This window comes from Ursus arctos, unplaced genomic scaffold (genome assembly GCF_023065955.2).
Source record: "Ursus arctos isolate Adak ecotype North America unplaced genomic scaffold, UrsArc2.0 scaffold_23, whole genome shotgun sequence".
Classification (NCBI taxonomy): Eukaryota; Metazoa; Chordata; class Mammalia; order Carnivora; family Ursidae; genus Ursus; species Ursus arctos.
The window spans coordinates 1,635,131-1,655,619 of NW_026622908.1; the positions used below are offsets into that span (position 1 = coordinate 1,635,131).

General features: G+C 35.0%; 2 protein-coding genes across 2 annotated transcripts; both read left to right on the forward strand.

Moving 5' to 3' along the window:
* Positions 1 to 658: 658 nt before the first annotated feature.
* LOC113249178 (olfactory receptor 6C75) lies at positions 659 to 1,597 on the forward strand. The gene has a single exon (XM_026490705.1). It carries the CDS (start codon positions 659 to 661, stop codon positions 1,595 to 1,597), a length of 939 nt encoding a protein of 312 aa, XP_026346490.1.
* Positions 1,598 to 17,833: 16,236 nt separating this feature from the next.
* Positions 17,834 to 18,767, forward strand: LOC113249171 (olfactory receptor 6C76-like). The gene is given in 3 exon segments (XM_026490698.3): positions 17,834 to 18,029; positions 18,032 to 18,277; positions 18,280 to 18,767. Coding segments are annotated over 3 exon segments (930 nt in total).
* The last annotated feature ends 1,722 nt before the right edge of the window (positions 18,768 to 20,489 follow it).

The following is a 20,489-nucleotide window of genomic DNA, read 5'->3' on the forward strand; positions in this document are numbered from 1 at the left end:
GGCACCCCAAGAAGAACATATTTACAATCTTAGAAAAAACCATTATGACAGATTCATAATTAAAATTAAGATTATGGAAGAGACATTGGAATTAGATTGGGGCTACCCTCCCATCCATTAAATATTTCTGTATACTGTTATCAGGTACACATTACTCTACCAGATGGGCAAATGGTCTCCGTAGATTGTAAAACGTTGAATGGGAGAAGGAAACAGACATGTTTATTCAAAATAGAAATGTTAAAAATTATATGAAGAAGAAAGCAACCAAAAATACCTTCAAAATATGGCAATATGCTGGGAGTAAGCTCTGAGCCTTAGATTTTCATCTCACAGGTTTTGTTCTCTTTTTTTCCCCTTGTTTTCAGGATATATTAAAACATTCAAGAGACAGGGATTTATACTGAGATATGTGAGACTACAATGAAAGAAATATAGGAATAATTAATAAATTACATAATAAATATGTCAGTTTTAGTAAGTATTTTGTTTCTACACCCACAAAATCATTTCTCTCTAAAAACACAAGGCAGCAATGATTTTTTTTAAGTGTGTGTGTTTTTGTGTGTGTGTGTTTCTTTTCTGGTGTCATAACTTTCTTATTGTTTCATCTATTTTTCAGCTAAAATGAAGAATACCATTATAAAGAAGGAAAATAATGAGAAATCACACAGCAGTAACAGAGTTTATTCTTCTCGGGTTGACAGATGACCCACAGTGGCAGGTTGTACTTTCCATATTTCTTCTTGTTACCTACATGCTCAGTGTGACGGGGAACCTGATCATTATCACCCTCACCCTTTCGGATCCCCACTTGCAGACTCCAATGTATTTCTTCCTTCGAAACTTCTCATTCCTAGAAATATCATTCACATCTGTCTGCATTCCCAGATTCCTTGTCACTATCATGACGAAGGACAGAACCATTACCTACAATGGTTGTGTGACTCAGCTATTTTTCTTCATCTTCTTGGGGGTGACAGAATTTTACCTTCTGGCCGCCATGTCCTATGACCGCTACGTGGCCATCTGCAAACCTCTCCATTACATGACCATCATGAGCAACAGAACCTGCATCCTTCTTGTCTTTAGCTCATGGCTCGCAGGATTCCTGGTCATCTTTCCACCAGTAATCCTGCTGCTTCAGTTGGATTTCTGTGCCTCCAATATAATTGATCATTTTATCTGTGACTCTTCTCCTATTCTACAGCTTTCTTGCACAAACACTCGCTTTCTAGAACTCATGGCATTTTTTTTAGCAGTGGTAACACTGATGGTCACCTTAACACTAGTTATCCTCTCTTATAGATACATCATCCAGGCAATTCTGAGAATTCCTTCCATGAGTCAAAGGAAAAAAGCCTTTTCCACTTGTTCCTCCCACATGATAGTGGTCTCCCTCTCTTATGGCAGCTGCATCTTCATGTACATTAAGCCTTCTGCAAGGGAAAGAGTGACTTTAAACAAAGGAGTAGCTGTGCTCAATACCTCAGTCGCTCCTCTCTTGAATCCTTTCATATATACACTAAGAAACCAGCAGGTGAAGCAAGCCTTCAAAAACATGGTCCGGAGAATGGCCTTTTCTTCAAATAAATGAATGTGATTATGAAAAAGTAAACCCCTGAAAGCAAAGTTGAATGAAGAACTCTGCCTTTCTCTACATAAATTCTTTAAACACCTCAATTCTTTTTTCATATATATATATATATATATATATGTATATAATCAATGTCTCTTTTCTTATTAGCCTAAAAACCAGGTCCTAACTGGTTTTCTACATAGGAAACGGTCAATATTATCCTGTGTAACTAAATTTCAGATGTCATTAATCTCCATTGTTTCTCACATCAAAGCAAAGCTGCTTATACATTCATAGAAAAGATACAGGTTGCTATACTATAAGAAGCTACGAAAAACATATACAAATATGGAATGTATTTTATGTGAAATAAAAATATGTATCAACTAATATTTCTCAAATTTCTTCTTCTGCGTCACCAAGAAAATATGTTTATAGATTTTATTTATTTATTTGTCAGAGAGAGAGAGAGCACAAGCAGGGGGAGCGGCAGGCAGAGGGAGAAGCAGGCTCCCCGCTGAGCAAGGAGCCAGATGCAGGGCTTGATCCCAGGACCCTGAGATCATGACCTGAACGGAAGGCAGACACTTGACCAACTGAGCCACCCAGGCATCCCAAGAAAACATGTTTAAAATTAAAAGTACTATTAAAATGTCTCCATGAATTCATCAATAAAATGTAATTAAAACGTGTTGATAAATTAAAAAGAGTGGTCTATAAAAGTAAATTAAGCTATCCTGATAGATTTCATATTTATATTCAGACTGTTTCAACTTGTATTAAGATGGTCTTTCCTACTGACATGAAAAACAACAAATTCAGAATCTAGAATGGTGTGAGGTAGACTCCAGAGAGTATCTTGGAAATGATGATACATGAGCTTCTTATGCCTCAGTTTTCCTTTATTAGCAAATCTACATACTGTCTTTATCTTTCCAGGGCCTCCTTCACAGCAGGTTCTACCTCTGTCACCCAAATCTAAGAAAATGACTCTTGCAGGTATCTGAGAATGTAAAAAATGTGCTCAAGCCTGGTTCCTATAGTTAATGAGCCCCTTGACTCCAATATATCACTAAGAAAATTGGTTGTCTTGAGACAGTAGTTGTGAATCTAACTCAATACCAGGTAAGTGGATTTGACTTTGGTTTCTTGATTTCCAGCTTGGCCTGATAGGTTAATGTAAAGAGCTCTACATAGTTTGTAAGTCCAAGATAGAAATACCTTTTCTTATTTCTCATAAACAGACAAGAGTGTCCGTGAGCACTCACTTACTTTTTCCCATTGTCCTTTCGTGGAATGGGTTACATTTTTTTAAAACAGGTTTAACATAATACTACCACAAAATGAAAATTAAATGATAATTTTATTCAATTTAATTCTTTATTGGGCAATTTGTACAGAAATGAAATTATATAGGTTTGCTTTTGTAAGAATGTAACAAATAAGCAGAAATGCAAAAGTAGGAGGGTATACAAACAACATGAAAATATTAAGTAAATGAATATATACTATATATATGGTATATATAATAGGTGTGTAGGTAGACGGAGAGAGAGGTAAAGAGAGAGAGGAAGGCAAATAAGAGGGTAAGGGAAGGTTGATCCTCTTGATTGACAGAAAGTTCTCTGAAGATGTTGTTTCTAATATTCACCTTGTTAGTAAGTTTAAGTTGAAATACCATTGTAAAATATTGTGAAATAATGAAATTTCTATTGCAAATGTGATGGTTGGTGAGAAATGCATCAGATATATGTTGGAGGTCATGTTTTTAGAGGCTTTCAAAAGTATTTAAGTTCATATTATTTTTCACACTAATATTTCTAAAATTCTTTTCCTTTAACAATAGGGAAAATTACATGTATGTAATGACTACCCAGAGCACACTTGTCCCATAATCTTTTTAAAAATCAAATGGCAATTATCGTCACTTTCTTGGTTTGTGGTTATGGAAAACATAAATAGTAATTTATGGAAAACATAAATAGTAATTTATTTTCATTGGTGAATTATCATCTTGAAAGTTGATTCTGATAAACATAAAGTTAAATGGGAGCTTAGAATAAACATTTCTTAGTAATATTGTAAATTGGAATTTCATTGACTCATATTCCCAGGAAGCATTCCTCAAATTCTGGAGATTACAAAATACTCTCAGCAGAGTATTAATCTTTCATGGACCATTGAATCTCTTGGGATCTTAATGACAAGTGATGATTGGCTGGAGGAAAAGATATAATCACTAAAACTTACTGATCACAAAATCTAAGAATCACACAAAAACAAAATTTTAGAAAAGCCTTCATTTTGTCTTATATATAAAAATGTTCAGAAGGAAAAGTGAACCAAATGAACAGATAACTGAGAATAGAAAAGGAAGACACCAGTTATTTTATACGTTCCGTGGAATTTCTGCCTTATCTTAACTAGGCTGCCTGCACTCAGTTAAATTCTTCTAAGTATGAACAAAGTAAATGTGGTAACATTTTTCTAAGACATTCCATTTAATCATGTTTTCTGTAAAAGGCAAACTACGTATTTCTTTTATCTAGAAGCAACAGGAGAGGTGGTGGTATTTTCTAGTTCTCTATAACTACTTTTTATACTATCCATTTGCTTTCATAAATATTCAGTTATTTTTTTTATCTCTAATTCACGCAGTACTAATGGAAACCTTTCAATACAGGCTTTCGAGAATTCTGTCTTAAATCCCTGCTTAAACTGAAATCATTAATATAGTTTAGCCTATGAGGAGAGAGGCAGAAATGGGTAGAAAGGCAGAAGAGGAAGAATCTAAGAGCACAGAAAGAATAACAGCCTTTCCTGTAAAGAGGACGGGGGTTGGATACTCAAATGAAATTATTTATCATTTAAAATAACATTCAGAGAACATTGGACAAAGCATGGTCTTTTCCCCCCTTTATGTGGCCAAACATGCTCTTTGGCAAATTCCACATGAAAAGAATTACTATTAGAAACTATATATTAGTTAAAAACTACATGAATAGATTTCACAGCATATTCAATTGCTTAAAGTTTCCTCCTTTTATTTACACTAAGGAGATTTTTAAACAGTATTAAAGATATTATCTTAAATTCATTGATTGCATACTTAAGTGATCTGAAGATTTGCTGAGTTTTTAATGAGGGGCAAATACTCTGAGCTGAGAGTAATATGAAATCTGAATGAGGCAAAACTTCATATCATTAACCAGGTACTAGAGTCCACAAATCTAATGAGACAGCTTTTACTGAACAAATGAATGAATGAGTGGGTGAATGAAGGCATGGAAGGCAGTTGGCTCTGGCAATAGCAAAAACAGGCCATTCTAAATATCATTTCTTTCTTTCCAGTTTCCTATGATATGTTCCTAGCTGCTATTTTCCCTGTTAAGTTTCATTTTCCAGAATATATAAATCTACAAGAGTAGTGATATCCTCTATGCTATCTTCTTATCTGTGTGTCTGTGTGTGTGTGTGTATACAGTATCCCAAACATATTAATACTTAAACTAAATCTTTATGTGAAGATTTCAGAGCAGCATGAGTATATATGTGTAATTTTATTTATTTATTTGTTTATTATTTATTTTGAGAAGCAAAAGATCTCTTTCTCTTTCTCTCTGCAGGGAGGGGCAGAGGGAGAAGGAGAGAGAGATCCCAAGCATGCTCCACTCCCAGCAGAGAGCCTGACAGGGGGTTCAATCCCATGACCCCAAGACCACGACCCAAGCCAAAATCAAGAGCCAGATGCCCCACCGACTGAGTCACCCAGGTGCCCCCATATGTGTACTTTTGAGATGAATTGAAGATTTCGATACAATGAACTTTCCGTTTCTTCATAAGGAGAGGAATCACTCATCTAAATATACTGTGAGTCAGACTTTGGCTCTGTTGTAATAAACACATAAATAATCTTCTTACCCCATGTGGAAGTCTAATGTTGAAAATCATCATTCTCAGTATTAGAAATAATTCCTAAACTGCTTCCAAGCACCAACTTGGATTTTTGTCCCATAACAACTAGTACTCATTGAAGGGTGGTACCAGATAGAAAATTAACTCTGGTTACAATGCATAGGACAGCCTGAGGGAAGGTCAGGGTTTTGCAATGGTTCAAACATAGAATAGTAAGATCCAGAACTAACATATCAGTTCTGTGGATGTAAAAATTTAAAAAAAGTAAAATAAAAATAAATAAGAGGCATTTTCAGAAAACAAAATTTTCTTGAGGTGAGGGTGGGGCAAAAAATGCAAGCCTGTGGGGATAAGTAGAGGAAGCAATGACATCCAGGAATCTGGCTGAAGAGACACAATTCATTGTGAACTTTTCAATGAAGACAGGGAATGCAGGAAGAGTAGACAGTGGTGCAGAGAAGCAGTGAAAAAAGCCAGTTGCTGTCATGTTCACTTCTGGGATGACATAGTAACAAGGAACAAACATTTTGAAGACAATATGACATCAGGTGAAGAATGTTGTGGAAAGAACTTAAACACATAGAACTATCTTTTCTAATACTACTTCTTAGCCATATCCGGGGTTGAATTTATTATTTTCTAGAGACTGAGTCCCATGCAGTCTCTGCACATTTGAGAATGTCATTACATTCACCATTCAAACTGCCTTAGAAAAGAATACTTTTATTTATTTATTTTTAAAGATTTTATTTATTTATGTGACAGAGAGAGACAGCCAGCAAGAGAGGGAACACAAGCAGGGGATTGGGAGAGGAAGAAGCAGGCTCCCAGCAGAGGAGCCCGATGTGGGGCTTGATCCCAGGACTCCGGGATCATGCCCTGAGCCGAAGGCAGACGCTTAACGACTGAGCTACGCAGGCACCCCAGAAAAGAATACTTTTAATTAGTATGGATGATATGATCTAAAATGGCATTGCATCTCAAAATTAATGGAAAAATGCAAAGTAGGGAGAAGGAGCTATCAAGGAACGAAGGCCTTTCTCCAGGACTGCTCCATTCCTTATGTTGCTCCTTTCCAAATTCTAGAAATATTGAGCAAAGAATTAATCTCTTACCTAATGAAAAAGAGTCTTTCCATACACTCACCAAAATCAGTGAGCATCTTGGAGGCTATAGTCCACATATAAATTACATGATCTGAGCACACCATAAGCCTTGGAACAATATTGTGTAGTCAATTCCATAACTATATAAGGGACAGTATTATGGATGCAATAGCATTTTAACATTTTGTTCTCATTTGATAGCAATAACCAAGAAAACCTCAGGCCAACGCATGAGGTACTAATCCAAACTCTACATTGATATCAGTCACAGTAAGTTCCATGTATTGAATGTTAACAATGCAGAACGCATTTACAATTGTTTGATCACTGCACATGTATTGTCTCATTTAATCTTCATACCCACCTAATCATCATTGCTATATTTCAGGTAAGTAAAATCAGCCTTGCCTTTTCTATGCTCCCTCTCTGCCAACCACCCCCCTTATGGTATTATGTTTCTGTGACCATACAGTATTGCATAAGCTTTGAAGGAACAGGACCTCCAGGAAAATTAAATTCCAACAGGTGTCATGCTCATAAGTGGAAGAGCTGAATCTCAAAGTCAGCTTTCTATACACAGAAGAGGGACTCACACTTATATGTGAAAAACAGTAATCTTACAATTTTTAATTAAGTAGATCTCAAAATAATTTGAAAATAAACTATATGACCCATTGCAAAGTTTAATTTGACATTTGACATTCTATTATTAGCATAAATAGATCCAAAATTAAATAATCTGGATATGATGAAAATATGAACATGTTGAAATTAAATTCTTGCATTACAATTTGTTTTGTTTTTATTGTTAAATGTGCCCCATGCACAGAGTCTATATAAAATTAATGATTGTAGTTTAAAATAACTAAAAAAAAAAAAAAAAACCCAAAACAAGCATATTCCACTTCCCAGGCTAACATACCAAACACCATATTTTAACATAGAAACTCCCGCTTTTCTGTCCCCCAAAATATAGATCTCAAAAGACACATTGCCATACTGACGCTACTTTTATTTTCACACCATCAAAATTAACTCTGTATTTTTGTTTCTTTTCTGGGTTTTGGTCAGGTTTAGGGAATTAAAAATTACAAACAGTAAATTTCAGCTGCATGCTTTTACAAAATTTGAGAAATGTATGCAGTTATATGTCTACAAGCACAGTCGAAATTAATATTATCTCAATCCCTTCAAAATATTTCCCCATTCACTTTTGTAGTCAATGCCTATTCCTTATTCACAGCTCTTGAAGAATCCACTGGTCCATTGTCATTTGTTTTTGTTTATTTTGTATTGTCATAGAAAAGGAATCATATCATATACAGCTTTTGAGTGTCCCTTTTTTCACCTTGTAAAATGCTTTTGAGATTCATCCGTGTGTTTACATATATCATTTGTTTATTCCTTGTTTATGTGGATACATGGATTCACCAGATGATGGAAATTATAAAGCTTCAGCTTTCATATTTAAATAGGTCTGTTTTGGGTTATCTTTTGTATATGATAAAAGATACATGCTGTGGTTCAGATTTTGCTTATGGAAGTCCAATTGTTCCAGCACCATTTGCTTAAAAATAATGTGTTGTGATTGAATCTTTTGGGCAATTATTTTAAAAGTTAATAGAGTCTATTTTTGGACTCTCAATTTTGTCCCTGGATCTTTTTATCTCTTCTTTTACCAATACCATATTCTCTTAATTAATCTACCTATAACAAATAATGGCTTAATAATTTTATTATATAAAAATTTACAACAAAATAAAAAGTTATTTGACTATTTTAGGTTTTTTAGCTTTCCATAGAAATTTTAGATTAGGCTTGTAATATCAACAACAGCAACCACAAAAACTTTCATTTTAAGCTTGACTTAAAGAACTTGGAATTCCCATTCTTAGAAAATAAAAGGCTAAAGAAACTGAAAATTGATAACTTGTCTTTGACCTTTCTGAGAACTGAGGTCATAGGGTAAACTGCCACCTTGCAAATGGAAGAGAGGAACAAATTCAGAGTCATGGTGAGATCTGCTTATCTGGAATATAACTGCTAGAGCCTTAAAATGGTAGGAATACTTAAATGGTATTGACAAATTGCTGAGAGTGAGTGTGGACTAGAATTAGAGAATTCAGAATGACCTCACACTTTCATGGAGGTTACCTCCAGGGGTTCTTGTGAAAAACAAAGAAAATCCCTTCCTGCTGAAGGAAAAGTAACCATTTTAAAACACACCTCAGAAAGAACGAATTCTCAACATTTGCTACAACATGGACGGCACTGGAGGAGATAATGCTAAGTGAAATAAGTCAAGCAGAGAAAGACAACTATCATATGATCTCTCTCATCTATGGAACATAAGAACTAGGAAGATTGGTAGGGGAAGAAAGGGATAAAGAAAGGGGGGGTAATCAGAAGGGGGAATGAAGCATGAGAGACTATGGACTATGAGAAACAAACTGAGGACTTCAGAGGGGAGGGGGGTGGGGGAATGGGATAGGCTGGTGATGGGTAGTAAGGAGGGCACGTATTGCATGGTGCACTGGGTGTTATACACAACTAATGAATCATCGAACTTTACATCGGAAACCGGGGATGTACTGTATGGTGACTAACATAATATAATAAAAAAACATTAAAAAAAAAAACACACCAAAATTGTTCTCCATTACAAAGACCTACTTTTCAGTGAATTTTACTACATCATTACCCCAACTGGGCAAAGCACATTACTCACAATCCAGTCCTCTCTAAACTTTATGTTTCAACTCAAAGGTGGGTGTTTGGGACAATTATACCCCTAGAGAAATGGTTGTGAAAATCACATCTTAGAGACACGAGGTTAAAATACTGAAGTGTAATCATAAGATTTCAAACAATACCCTTTTCCCACAACTACCACCACACAATATACAATATAACAGTGGAATACAGCTGTAGAGCTCTTCTCTCTCTTGGAAAGAATACTTACAGAAGGCGAGATAAAAGCAAAGACACTAAAAGATATGAAAATATCTTCAACCTACAGCTTCAGCCACAGCAAATATTAAACACATCCCAGCAAAATTATCCTAGCAAGATTATCCTAAATCTCCATACTAATGACCTATTTACATCAGTTTATATTTCAACAACAACAAAAATACAATGCATAGTAATGGATGACCCCACTTTCCTTGTGATTATACTGGATGATGACTTGGGAAAGCCCTTATCTCTTGACAAGTCTTTCCCCATTGCCAGTGATTCCTTGTTAAGATATTAAGGCTAGACCTCAAACAAAAAGACTTCTTAATGGTTTCATCCCACATAATCATATTTATCCTAGAAGCCACCTCTATGGATATAAATTACAAGGAGAGGCGTTAGCCAGCATACAAGAGCCCTCCTGGTAAAAGGACCCTCAAAATTCACTATGGGACAGTCGCTTACTGTAGTGACTTCAAGTCAGGTCCAAGACCAAAAGCCACCAATGGATGATAGGAAGCCAACTTATTAAATACCAGGCTATGTTTATAGATATGCCTACAGTAATACTTGAGACCTGTCAGACTTTAAACCCAGCTACCCTTAAGTACATAGTCAAAGCCTAAGTGACACTCGAAATAGCATTTCTCTATTAAATACTGAAGTAATACAAATACGTGAAGCAGTTTTACAAAACGGAATGACAATAGATGTTTTTAACTGCTACACAAGGTGGAAGTTGTGCTATCATAAAAACAGAACTCTGCGTATACATCCAGATTATCACAAAATATTTCTGGGTTACTGACATGAATACTCAAATTGGCTCTTTAAATGATCCCTCTCTTTCCTTTAATGATTGACTAAACTCCTGGACTGCAAAAGGATTTTTTGTCAACTACCAAAGGACTCTTAATTTGGGTTTCTTTTTCATTTTGTTATACTAATCATGTCTTGCTGTTTTCTCCCATGTCTCTCCACCTGGTGTCGAGACTCCTTCACTGCCGTAACTTCAAGCCAACAGATGATCCTTTCCACTTGGGAAGATCTACACATGCAGTCTCCCTTGGATTCAGCTGCCTCTGCCTTTTGTAACTCCTGTATCTATATAACCCCAACTGACCAATGTTGACCCATAGGTAGGGACATCTCTACGTGCCTATTCAGCAGGAAGAAGTTACAGAAGATGAGACCTTCCAGCAACCTTATAGATTTAAGGGTCAAAATTGTTCAGGGGGGGGAATGATGTGGGAAACAAAGGCAGAAGAAAAATTATTACATGTCCTTACTACCTACAGCCCATTGACAAGTCCTGGAGACAGGCAGAGTGACATTCCTCTAGGGACTCAACTGCCTCGATGTTAATACTTTGCTAAGGGCAGAAGGCAATCCTAGCCTGATGCCCCCCCCACCCCCCACCCCCCACCAGGATCCTGTAAGTCTACTTTAACATGAAAAATTCCTTTGGAAATTTCCTTTATCTCTAACCTCCCCCCCCCCCCAAGATACATGTTGGCAATCATCCCCCAAGCATATGGCCCACTGATATACATCTGAAGGGCCTCATGACTAAGGTTTTATTAGACGGTAATAAATGACCTTTCCCCACCAATAGCTAGCCCCATCAAGGTCCTGGAAACCTTGATTCCAAAATTCCTTAGAAACTTACGCTATACCTAACCCTCTCCCAACTTATGGGTATATAATGGGCCACTCCTCATGACACCAGTGCAGCTCTTTCTGCCCACAGGTTCTGTCCCCATGCTTTAATAAACTACCTTTATGCACCAAAGACATCTCAAGAATTCTTTCGTGGTCGTTGACTCCAGACTCCACCCCACCTCACCTCACGGATATCCCACAACCTCATCACATGGCAAAGCAAAAAAAAAAAAAAAAACAAACAAAAACACCCTACCATCTGAAGAGACAAAGCAAGCTACAGAATCAGAACAAATATAACATAGATGCTAAAGGTATCTATCAGGGAACTGAAAACAACTATGATTAATATAGTAAGGGCTCTAAAAGAAAGAGTAGCATGCAGTGACAGATGACAAAATTAAGTGCAAAAATGAAAACTGTAAGAAAATCAAAGGAAATGCTAGAAAAAAAACCTATAAAATGAAGAATGCCTTTGATAGGCATGTTAGTAGGTTGAAGAAGGAAGAGGAAAGAACCAGTGATTCCTGAAGACAGCTCAAAAGAAACCTACCAAACTGAATGCAAGAGAAAAAAGAAAAAAATTTACAGCACAGCATCCAAGAATATGGGATGAACCCAAACTTGTAACATAGGCATCATTGGAATACCAGAAAGAGAAGAAAGAGATGAGAAAAAGAAATATTTGAAGAAATAGTGGCTGTAGAATATTCCAAAATTAGTGACAGAAACTAAAACACAGACACAGGAAAATTAGAGAACACCTAACAGGAAACACACACACACACACACTCACACACACACACACACACACACACATTCAACTATCCATATAATATTCAAATGCAGAAAACAGAAAGAAAATCTTTAAATAAAAGACAAAAGAAAAATATAGCTTATCTAGAGAAGAACAAGGGTGAAATTACAACACACTTTTAATCAGAAAATATGCAAGCAAGAGGGGAATAGAGTGAAATATTTCAAGTGTTTAAAGAGAAAAACCACTAACCCACACACAGTTAAATTATACTTCAAAAGTGAAGGAGAAATAAAGACTTTGTCAAACAAACTAAATGAATTCATTATCAGCAGGCCTGACCTACAAGAAATTTTTCAAAAGTTCTTCAGGCAGAAGAAAATTATACATATCAGAAAACTTATTCTACCTATACAAAGAAAAGATGAACACTGAAGAAGAAATAATTGAAGGTAAAATACAATACACTTACTGTAAAGATAAATTAATGAAGACAGCATGGTATTGACAATAGAATATACATAAAGATCAATGAAACAGAATAGAAATTCCACAAGTAGAACAACACATACAGTTAGTTGATCTTTGACAAAGGAGCAAAGGCAATTAAACTGAGAAAATCTTTTCCACAAATGTAGAATTGGACATCCATATAAAAAATAAATCTACACACAGATCTTTCACAAAAATTAACTCAAAATGGATCATAGACCTACTATAAAACATCAACAATAAGCAAATGGAGGTTGGTTGGTGGAGCCGGGATTCTCACTTTTGGAGTGGGAGGTTACAGAGAAGTAAGGGAGGAAAGTTACATATAGTAATACTTATGTATTTATATACAAGTTATTAGGATCACATATATTTCCTGGCTCTGTCCTCTTAGAGATTCTAGAAGCAATGACACCATGGTAGCAATGAACACACCTAGAGCCCGGACCTTGGTTTCTAATACCATTCTCCAATAAAAGTAACCAGGTATTACTGCAGGAATGTCTGATTAGAGGGCCCTGGTAAGGAATATATAAGATGATCCTGAAGCATCTTATAGTAGCAGAAAATAAGGAAGTGATTTTTAAAAAACACACTATGATGGTTGGATGTCAAATGGAAGAGTAGCCAACTGAAAAGCCTCCCAATGGCCAAAGCTAGAAAAATTAAGCAACAAAATAAATTAATATTGGATATAAGTCAGAAGTATAAAATAAATATCCATGAATCCATACTGATGTAAATAAATAATTGAATAAATTAATAAATGGGGAAGAACACACAAATTTCCCATGTAAAGGAATCCCAAATAATTTATACAGATACTCCATCTTCTAGGTAGAGAATAATTCCCACTGTTCAGTGTCAGCTGCTCATAGAGACTTCCTTCCGCACGGTCCAATGTGGAAAGTGCAGGATGGGAGGACAGCAAATTTGTGGAGAACCCTAACAAGTAGTGCTTCAGTCAGGTGATCAAAGTTCACATGAACAGTAATAAATTATTCTGATAGCAAAAACTCAAGATATGGTTGTGATGAAAATGGCAAATTTAACCCCCATGGGCTTCTTTCCCAAAACACATAACCCTAATTTAATCTGAGAATAACAGCATATAAATCCCCATTGAGGTCTATTATACAAACTACTTGCTTGGAGTTCTCAAAACTCTCAAGATCATCAAAATTCTGAGAAAGTGCCCATCTAAAGAAGCCTACGGAGATGATTAATGTACTGTAGTATCCTGGAAGAGATCCAGGAACAGAAAAAAGAAACATTAGGTAAAAATCAAGGAAATCTGAATAAACTAGGTTCTTTATAGTTAATAATAATGTATCAATCTAACAACATATCAATAAATGTGTCAGTTCATTAATTGCAATGAATCTACCATATTAACATATTAATAATAGGAGAAACTGTATTGGAGACATATGGTAACTCTACCTTCACATTTTTTCCATAGTTCTAAAACTGTCCTAAATAAAAAATTTATTCAAAAAAGAACCTTGATGATATCTTGATTGGAATTTTGTTGAATCTATCAATGCATTTAAAATACATTTAAATATTGATACCTTAAAAATATTGACCCTTCTAAAACATGAGGATTTCTTAACTTTCTGTTTAGTTATATGCTGATTTTTTTGAATTCTCCATCACAAAGAATTGGTTTACTTATTTTTTTATTGAAGCTTAATTAACACACATGTTATATTAGTTTCAGGTATACAACATATTGATCCAACAATTCTATACATTACTCAATGTTCACCACAATAAGTACTATACTATATATTATTACAATAGTATTGACTGTATTCCCTATGCTTTCATCTCCATGACTTATTTATTTTATAACTGGAAATTTCTGCCTCTTAATCTCCTTTATCTCTTTCACCCATCCCCCACCCCTTTCCCCCCTCTGGCAACCACTAGTTTGTTCCCTGTAGTTAAAAGTCTGGTTTTTTTATTTGTTTATTTGTTTATTCATTTGTTTTGTTTTTTAGATTGCACATATAAGTGGTATTTGTCTTTCTCAGACTTATTTCACTTAGCATTAAACCCTCTAGGTCCATCTATGTTGTTGCAGATGTCAAGATCTCATTTTTTTCTTTTCTTCTTTTTCTTGGCTGAGTAGCATTCCATTGTATATATATATCACATCTTCTTTATCCATTCATCTATCAATGCACACCGGGTTGCTTTCATGTCTTAGCTATTGTGAATAACGCTGCAGTAAGTGTAGAGGTGCATATATTTTTCTGAATTAGTATTTTCATTTTCTTTGGGTAAACACCCAGTAGTTAGATTACTGAACCATATGGTATTTTTATTTTTAATTCTTTGAGGAAGCTCCATGCTTTTTTCCACAGCAGCTGTCACAATTTACATCCCCACCAAAGGGCATGAGAGGGTTCTCTTTTTCTCCACATTCTTAGCAACACTTAATTGTTTCTTGCCTTGTTGATTCTAGCCATTCTGACAGTTGTAAGGTGATATCTCATTGTGGTTTTGATTTGTATTTTCCTGAGGATTAATGATGTTAAGTACATTTTCACATGTCTGTTGGCCATCTGTACATCTTCTTTGGGAAAATCACCTATTCAGATTCTCTGCCCAGTTTTTACTTGGATTATTTGGTTTATTTGATGTTGAGTTGTATCATTTCTTTATATATTTGGATATTAACTCCATATTGGATATATCATTTGTAAATATCTTCTCCCATTCAGTAGGTTACCTTTTCATTTTGTTAAAAATGGTTTCCTTTATTGTGCAAAAAGTTTTTTATTTTGGTATAGTCCCAATAGATTGTTTATTTGTTTATTGTCAATATATTTTTATTAACAAAATATTTTGAATAGCACATTTTATATCCTTGTGACTCTTTCTTCTTGCTGTTTTCTGCTTCTTCACAAGTTTACACATAATTGGATTATAGTGCCTCAGCAGACATTTATCTCAGGTAAAAATAATATAACATTGACAAACAAAAATTCTAAGACTGCTTTTTCCTCACTGCTATTCTCTGCATTTATACACCTCTCTGACATTTAATTTTTTTAAATCATTTCCCAAGGCTACCTAATTAAAATTATTCAACTAAACTTTAGAATATACTCCTCAGGAACATCTCTCTCCAGAGACATTTTAATTGTTTCCCTGTTAAGAATCTCCTGTGACTATTTTGAGGGGGGAGAAAAAAACAGATAAAACCAGTCTGTTTGTTTTGGTAACAATAGTTAGAAAACCAACTTTTCCCACTGGAAGGTAAGAAAAAGTTGGGTTTTTTTGTTTTTGTTTTTGTTTTTTAAATTACAACCCATCTTTATTTTATAGAAGTTACCGGGAGCCGGGTAAAATGTTATATTAGTAGATCTTCCAAGCATCTATGGTTAGGATATTGTTATTTTCATGGAAATTTTGGAAAATAAGAGATACTAAATGGCTGCTCTTGGATTGTGCAGTTTCGGATAGTTCCTTACATTTCAAGGATTTTCTCTCTCACAAATTTTTATTCATTCCTATGCAGCTCACCTCTTTCCTGTACCTGTTATTCCTTTTTTTTCTTAAATTTATTATTATGTTATGTTGGTGACCATTCAGTACATCATTAGCTTTTGATGTAGTGTCCCATGATTCATTGTTTGCATATAACACCCAGTGCTCCATGCAATACATGCCCACCTGCTATTTCTTGATTCTCACTCATGGCTTGAGCCTCTCCTTCTTTTGAACTAAGAGTTTCACTTAGTTAACCAGCAAAATATACAGCTTTGTCACCTCTATTTGCCTATTTTCACATAACTAGTGCCTCGATCTCACATTTTTCTCTTTCTCTTACTTTGTATTTATTTTGAGAGTCTTACCCACATTCCAGGAAACTATAGTCTCTAGTTCTGCCGTGTTACCAGGTAGAAATTTAGGGCAGAGGTCCATTTTGCTCCTGGCCTACCCTCTCCACACCTCTAGCTTTACTCCTAAACAAAGAGTTAGTGCCAGAGATACTGCTGCCCAATGAAAAATTTTTGCAAGACCATTTGAGTCTCAGCCTTTCATACTAAACGTGGATTGACTACATGGAACAGTCCATAAACCTGTTTCCACTGTGTTACAGAACCTCTTGAATACTTTGCTGCCACCTTCTACCAGTTACTGGAGCTGTGTCAACTTTCTATCAGGGTCTCCCCAACTTCAGGAATAAACTTTCTCTTAAACTTATTCTTCAGTGTGTTTCATCTTTCTCTATGCAACCAGGATCATCCTGCCAAATTCCACCTATACACTACAGAAATATATTCTTGCATAATGAAATTAAAGGGAGAAACAAATTGTGAAGTCTATAAAATGCCCCAAAAGTTAAGTAAAGCCTCAAACACTGACACTCAATTAAAGTAAGGCAACAGAACATTTGGATTTGAGAAGTCAAATTGTTACTACATAGGATTATATAACTGTAAGTATATTTTTCATTTCTTACCTCATTTATTTTTTCCATTTTCTAATCAATTTGTAACTTAAATCACTTAAATTTGTCTGTTTGACTATCTTCTAAAAAGTAAAATATTATTATTTAATTCAGAAAGGAAAAGTTTTAATTCTTAGTTTGTTTAAAATAATATAAATTTCAGATTTTATAGCCCTGATTCTTTTGTTAAGTTATTAATTCTATATTTAGGCAGGACTGGCATGAAACATCTTGAAAAAATTGTAGAAACTATTTTAAAAAGCAAACTTCAAATGTTTTATTTTAAGAAAACTCATTAGAACATGTGGTCATTAATAAAATATTTTAATAGAAATAAAATAATATATTTTATAGTTTTCATACACATATGATGAAATTTTAAAAGAAAATAAAAAATTGGTAAGTGTATTTTTCATATACAGATGTGTTTATTAGATCTATCAAGTGACTCACTCAATGTTAAATGGCTAGGGTCTATAAGGAAATACTGGGTATAAGTTTCTTTGTCCTGGCTCATATATATTTTCAGAATTTAGTACAATTTAGTGGCTAATTTATTGGTCCATTTTATGTCTTATATATTTCTTTTTTTTTTTTAAGATTTTATTTATTTATTCGACAGAGATAGAGACAGCCAGCGAGAGAGGGAACACAAGCAGGGGGAGTGGGAGAGGAAGAAACAGGCTCATAGCGGAAGAGCCTGACGTGGGGCTCGATTCCATAACGCCGGGATCACGCCCTGAGCCGAAGGCAGACGCTTAACTGCTGTGCCACCCAGGCGCCCCTGTCTTATATATTTCTTAAGCCAGCAGAAGTGATAAAAAAAAATCCTAGACTCACAAAAATCATTGTTTCTTGTTTGCATTTACAGATCTGGAAGAAGTCAGCAATAAGAAATGAAAAATCAAACATCTGTGAAAGAGTTCATTCTTCTGGGATTAACAGATGACCCAGAGCTAAATATTTTGATTTTTCTATTTCTATTTTTCACTTATATACTGAGTATAACTGGAAACCTGACAATTATCGCCCTCACTCTGATAGATCCTCACCTTAAAACTCCCATGTATTTCTTCCTTAGGAATTTCTCTTTTCAAAAATCTCATTCACAACAGTTTGTATTCCTAGATTTCTGGTCAGCATTATAACAGGAGATATGACCATTTCCTATAATTCTTGCATGGCACAGGTGTTTTTCTTCATACTCCTTGGTTCAACAGAATTTTTTCTTTTGACTGCTATGTCTTGTGATCGGTATGTAGCTACCTGTAAGCCATTGCATTACACAACAATAATGAACAGCAGAGTCTGCAACCAGCTTATAATTAGCTCTTGGCTGGCTGATTTCTCATTATCTTTCCACCTGTGATCATGGGACTTCAACTGGATTTCCGTGACTCCAACATCATTGATCACTTCACATGTGACTCTTCTCCTATGCTATGGATCTCCTGCACAGACACAGCATTCCTAGAACTCATGGGATTCTTCCTGGCAGTATTCACGCTCATGGTAACCTTAGTATTAGTGGTCATTTCCTATGTATTCATCCTTAAAACAATTCTGAGAATCCCCTCTGCTGAGCAAAGGAAAAAGGCCTTTTCCACTTGTTCTTCACATATGATTGTTGTCTCTATTTCTTATGGAAGTTGCATTTTCATGTATGTCAAAACTTCAGCAAAAGAAGGAGTGGCTTTGACCAAGGGTATAGCTGTGCTCAATACCTCTGTTTCCCCAATGCTAAATCCTTTTATTTACTCCCTAAGGAACCAGCAGGTAAAGCAGTCCTTTAAGAACTTAGCCAACAAATGCTTCTCAAATAAATTGTAATCATAAAGAAATTCATGACCTCAATTTTAAATGGAACCTATGTCTAACACAATATTAACATTGTTATATTTCTCCAACCACTATGATATTCAACTTCCTTTCCTTCAGCTCTTATTCAACATTTATTCTATTTTGGCCTCACTCAGTTCAACTTTCTTTTTACATTTACATGCTCTGAAAATTTTCTAAGCGTGAGTGATTTGATGTCATGTAAATGAGGATAACACTTAACAAGAAGGCCAGAATTTAGTTTTAACAATCATTGAAAGAACTTTCTCTTTGCACACCAATCAAAAGCTAGATAAAATTCTAAGTAATTCTAAAAAGTTATTTCTCCCAGGGCACGAGCACTGAGTATTAATGTAATTCCATCTGTGAGGTAAATCTCCTACCTCTAGTGTGCTTTTATTTGTCCTTGTATCTCCTAGGGTTTTTATATTATAAATGTTGATCTATGCTATTTGGGGCACAGGCGTTATATCTTCATTGTGAATTTTATCCTTTAATATTATAACATATCTTGTTTAATGTCTTTTCCAGACTAAATTCCAAATTTACTACAAGTATGGCATTGCCATTTCTGTAAAATCCCAATATTTTCACCACAAGCATTTTGAGTGAACTACACTGATGATTATTCCACAGCCCATTACTTTCTTTTAATTTGCTGATGCTGAGCTGAAGCTTATCTGACACTCCCCTGGAAACAACCTGGTTTCCTGTGATCCAATTTCCTCTTTTTTTATTTTTATTTTTTTGAAAATTAAAACCATGTGTTTTCTATCTCCCAGGTAGTTCTCAAAATTTCTGGCACACTGATGGCTCCCTAAAATGTTTTCTAGTATTCATATGGTTTCATTATCTTAAAAATGGAAAATACATCTTTCAGAATTTTTATGGACATTGGAGGGTGTGGATTTAAGCATGTTTGCACTATCTAAAACTTGACATAAATCTTTCCTACAAGAAGTTCTTAATTATTGCTCTACGGTTACAAGAATAAAACTTAATTTAGTATTTGTCCACTTGCTTCTTTCCTGTCCTCTCCCACAAGCAATGCATGAAATCATTTAACTTACCATCAGAGCATTTTTCCTTAATATTTATTTGAATTCTCAGTGCTTTGGTTCTCTTTTCTCACCGTAAAAAGTTCTTCTAATAAGTGTTTACAGAAACAGGTAACACATAATCAAAAACAGGTGAAAACTAAATTCTGAGAGCATGAATGTCTAAAACATCTGTGATATTTACAACTGTGTCTCAGCAAAAATATTTACTATATCTGCTTGTAAAAAGTGTTTCACTCAATTTGATAGTAACTTTTTTAAAATAATTTTTATTTTTTATATTAGTCACCATACAGTACATCCCCAGTTTTTGATGCAATGTTCCATGATTCATTATTTGCATATAAACCCAGTGCACCATGCAATACGTGTCCTCCTTAATACCCATCACCGGCCTATCCCAATCCCCCACCCCCCTGCTCTCTGAAGCCCTCAGTTTGTTTCCCAGAGTCCACAGTTAGAACTGGGAAGTACAGGGGACTCTCTTCTTAGGCATCATAGATGTGAATTTTCCACCTACTCCAGAATTATGTTTTTATTTCTTTCTTTGCTTTACAAAGCTTTTCATTTTTCCAGTTGTTGCTTTGGAGATTCTATGTAAATCTAAATATTTGCTTTGCATCTATTGATGCAGGTACGACTCAGACAGTGTGGT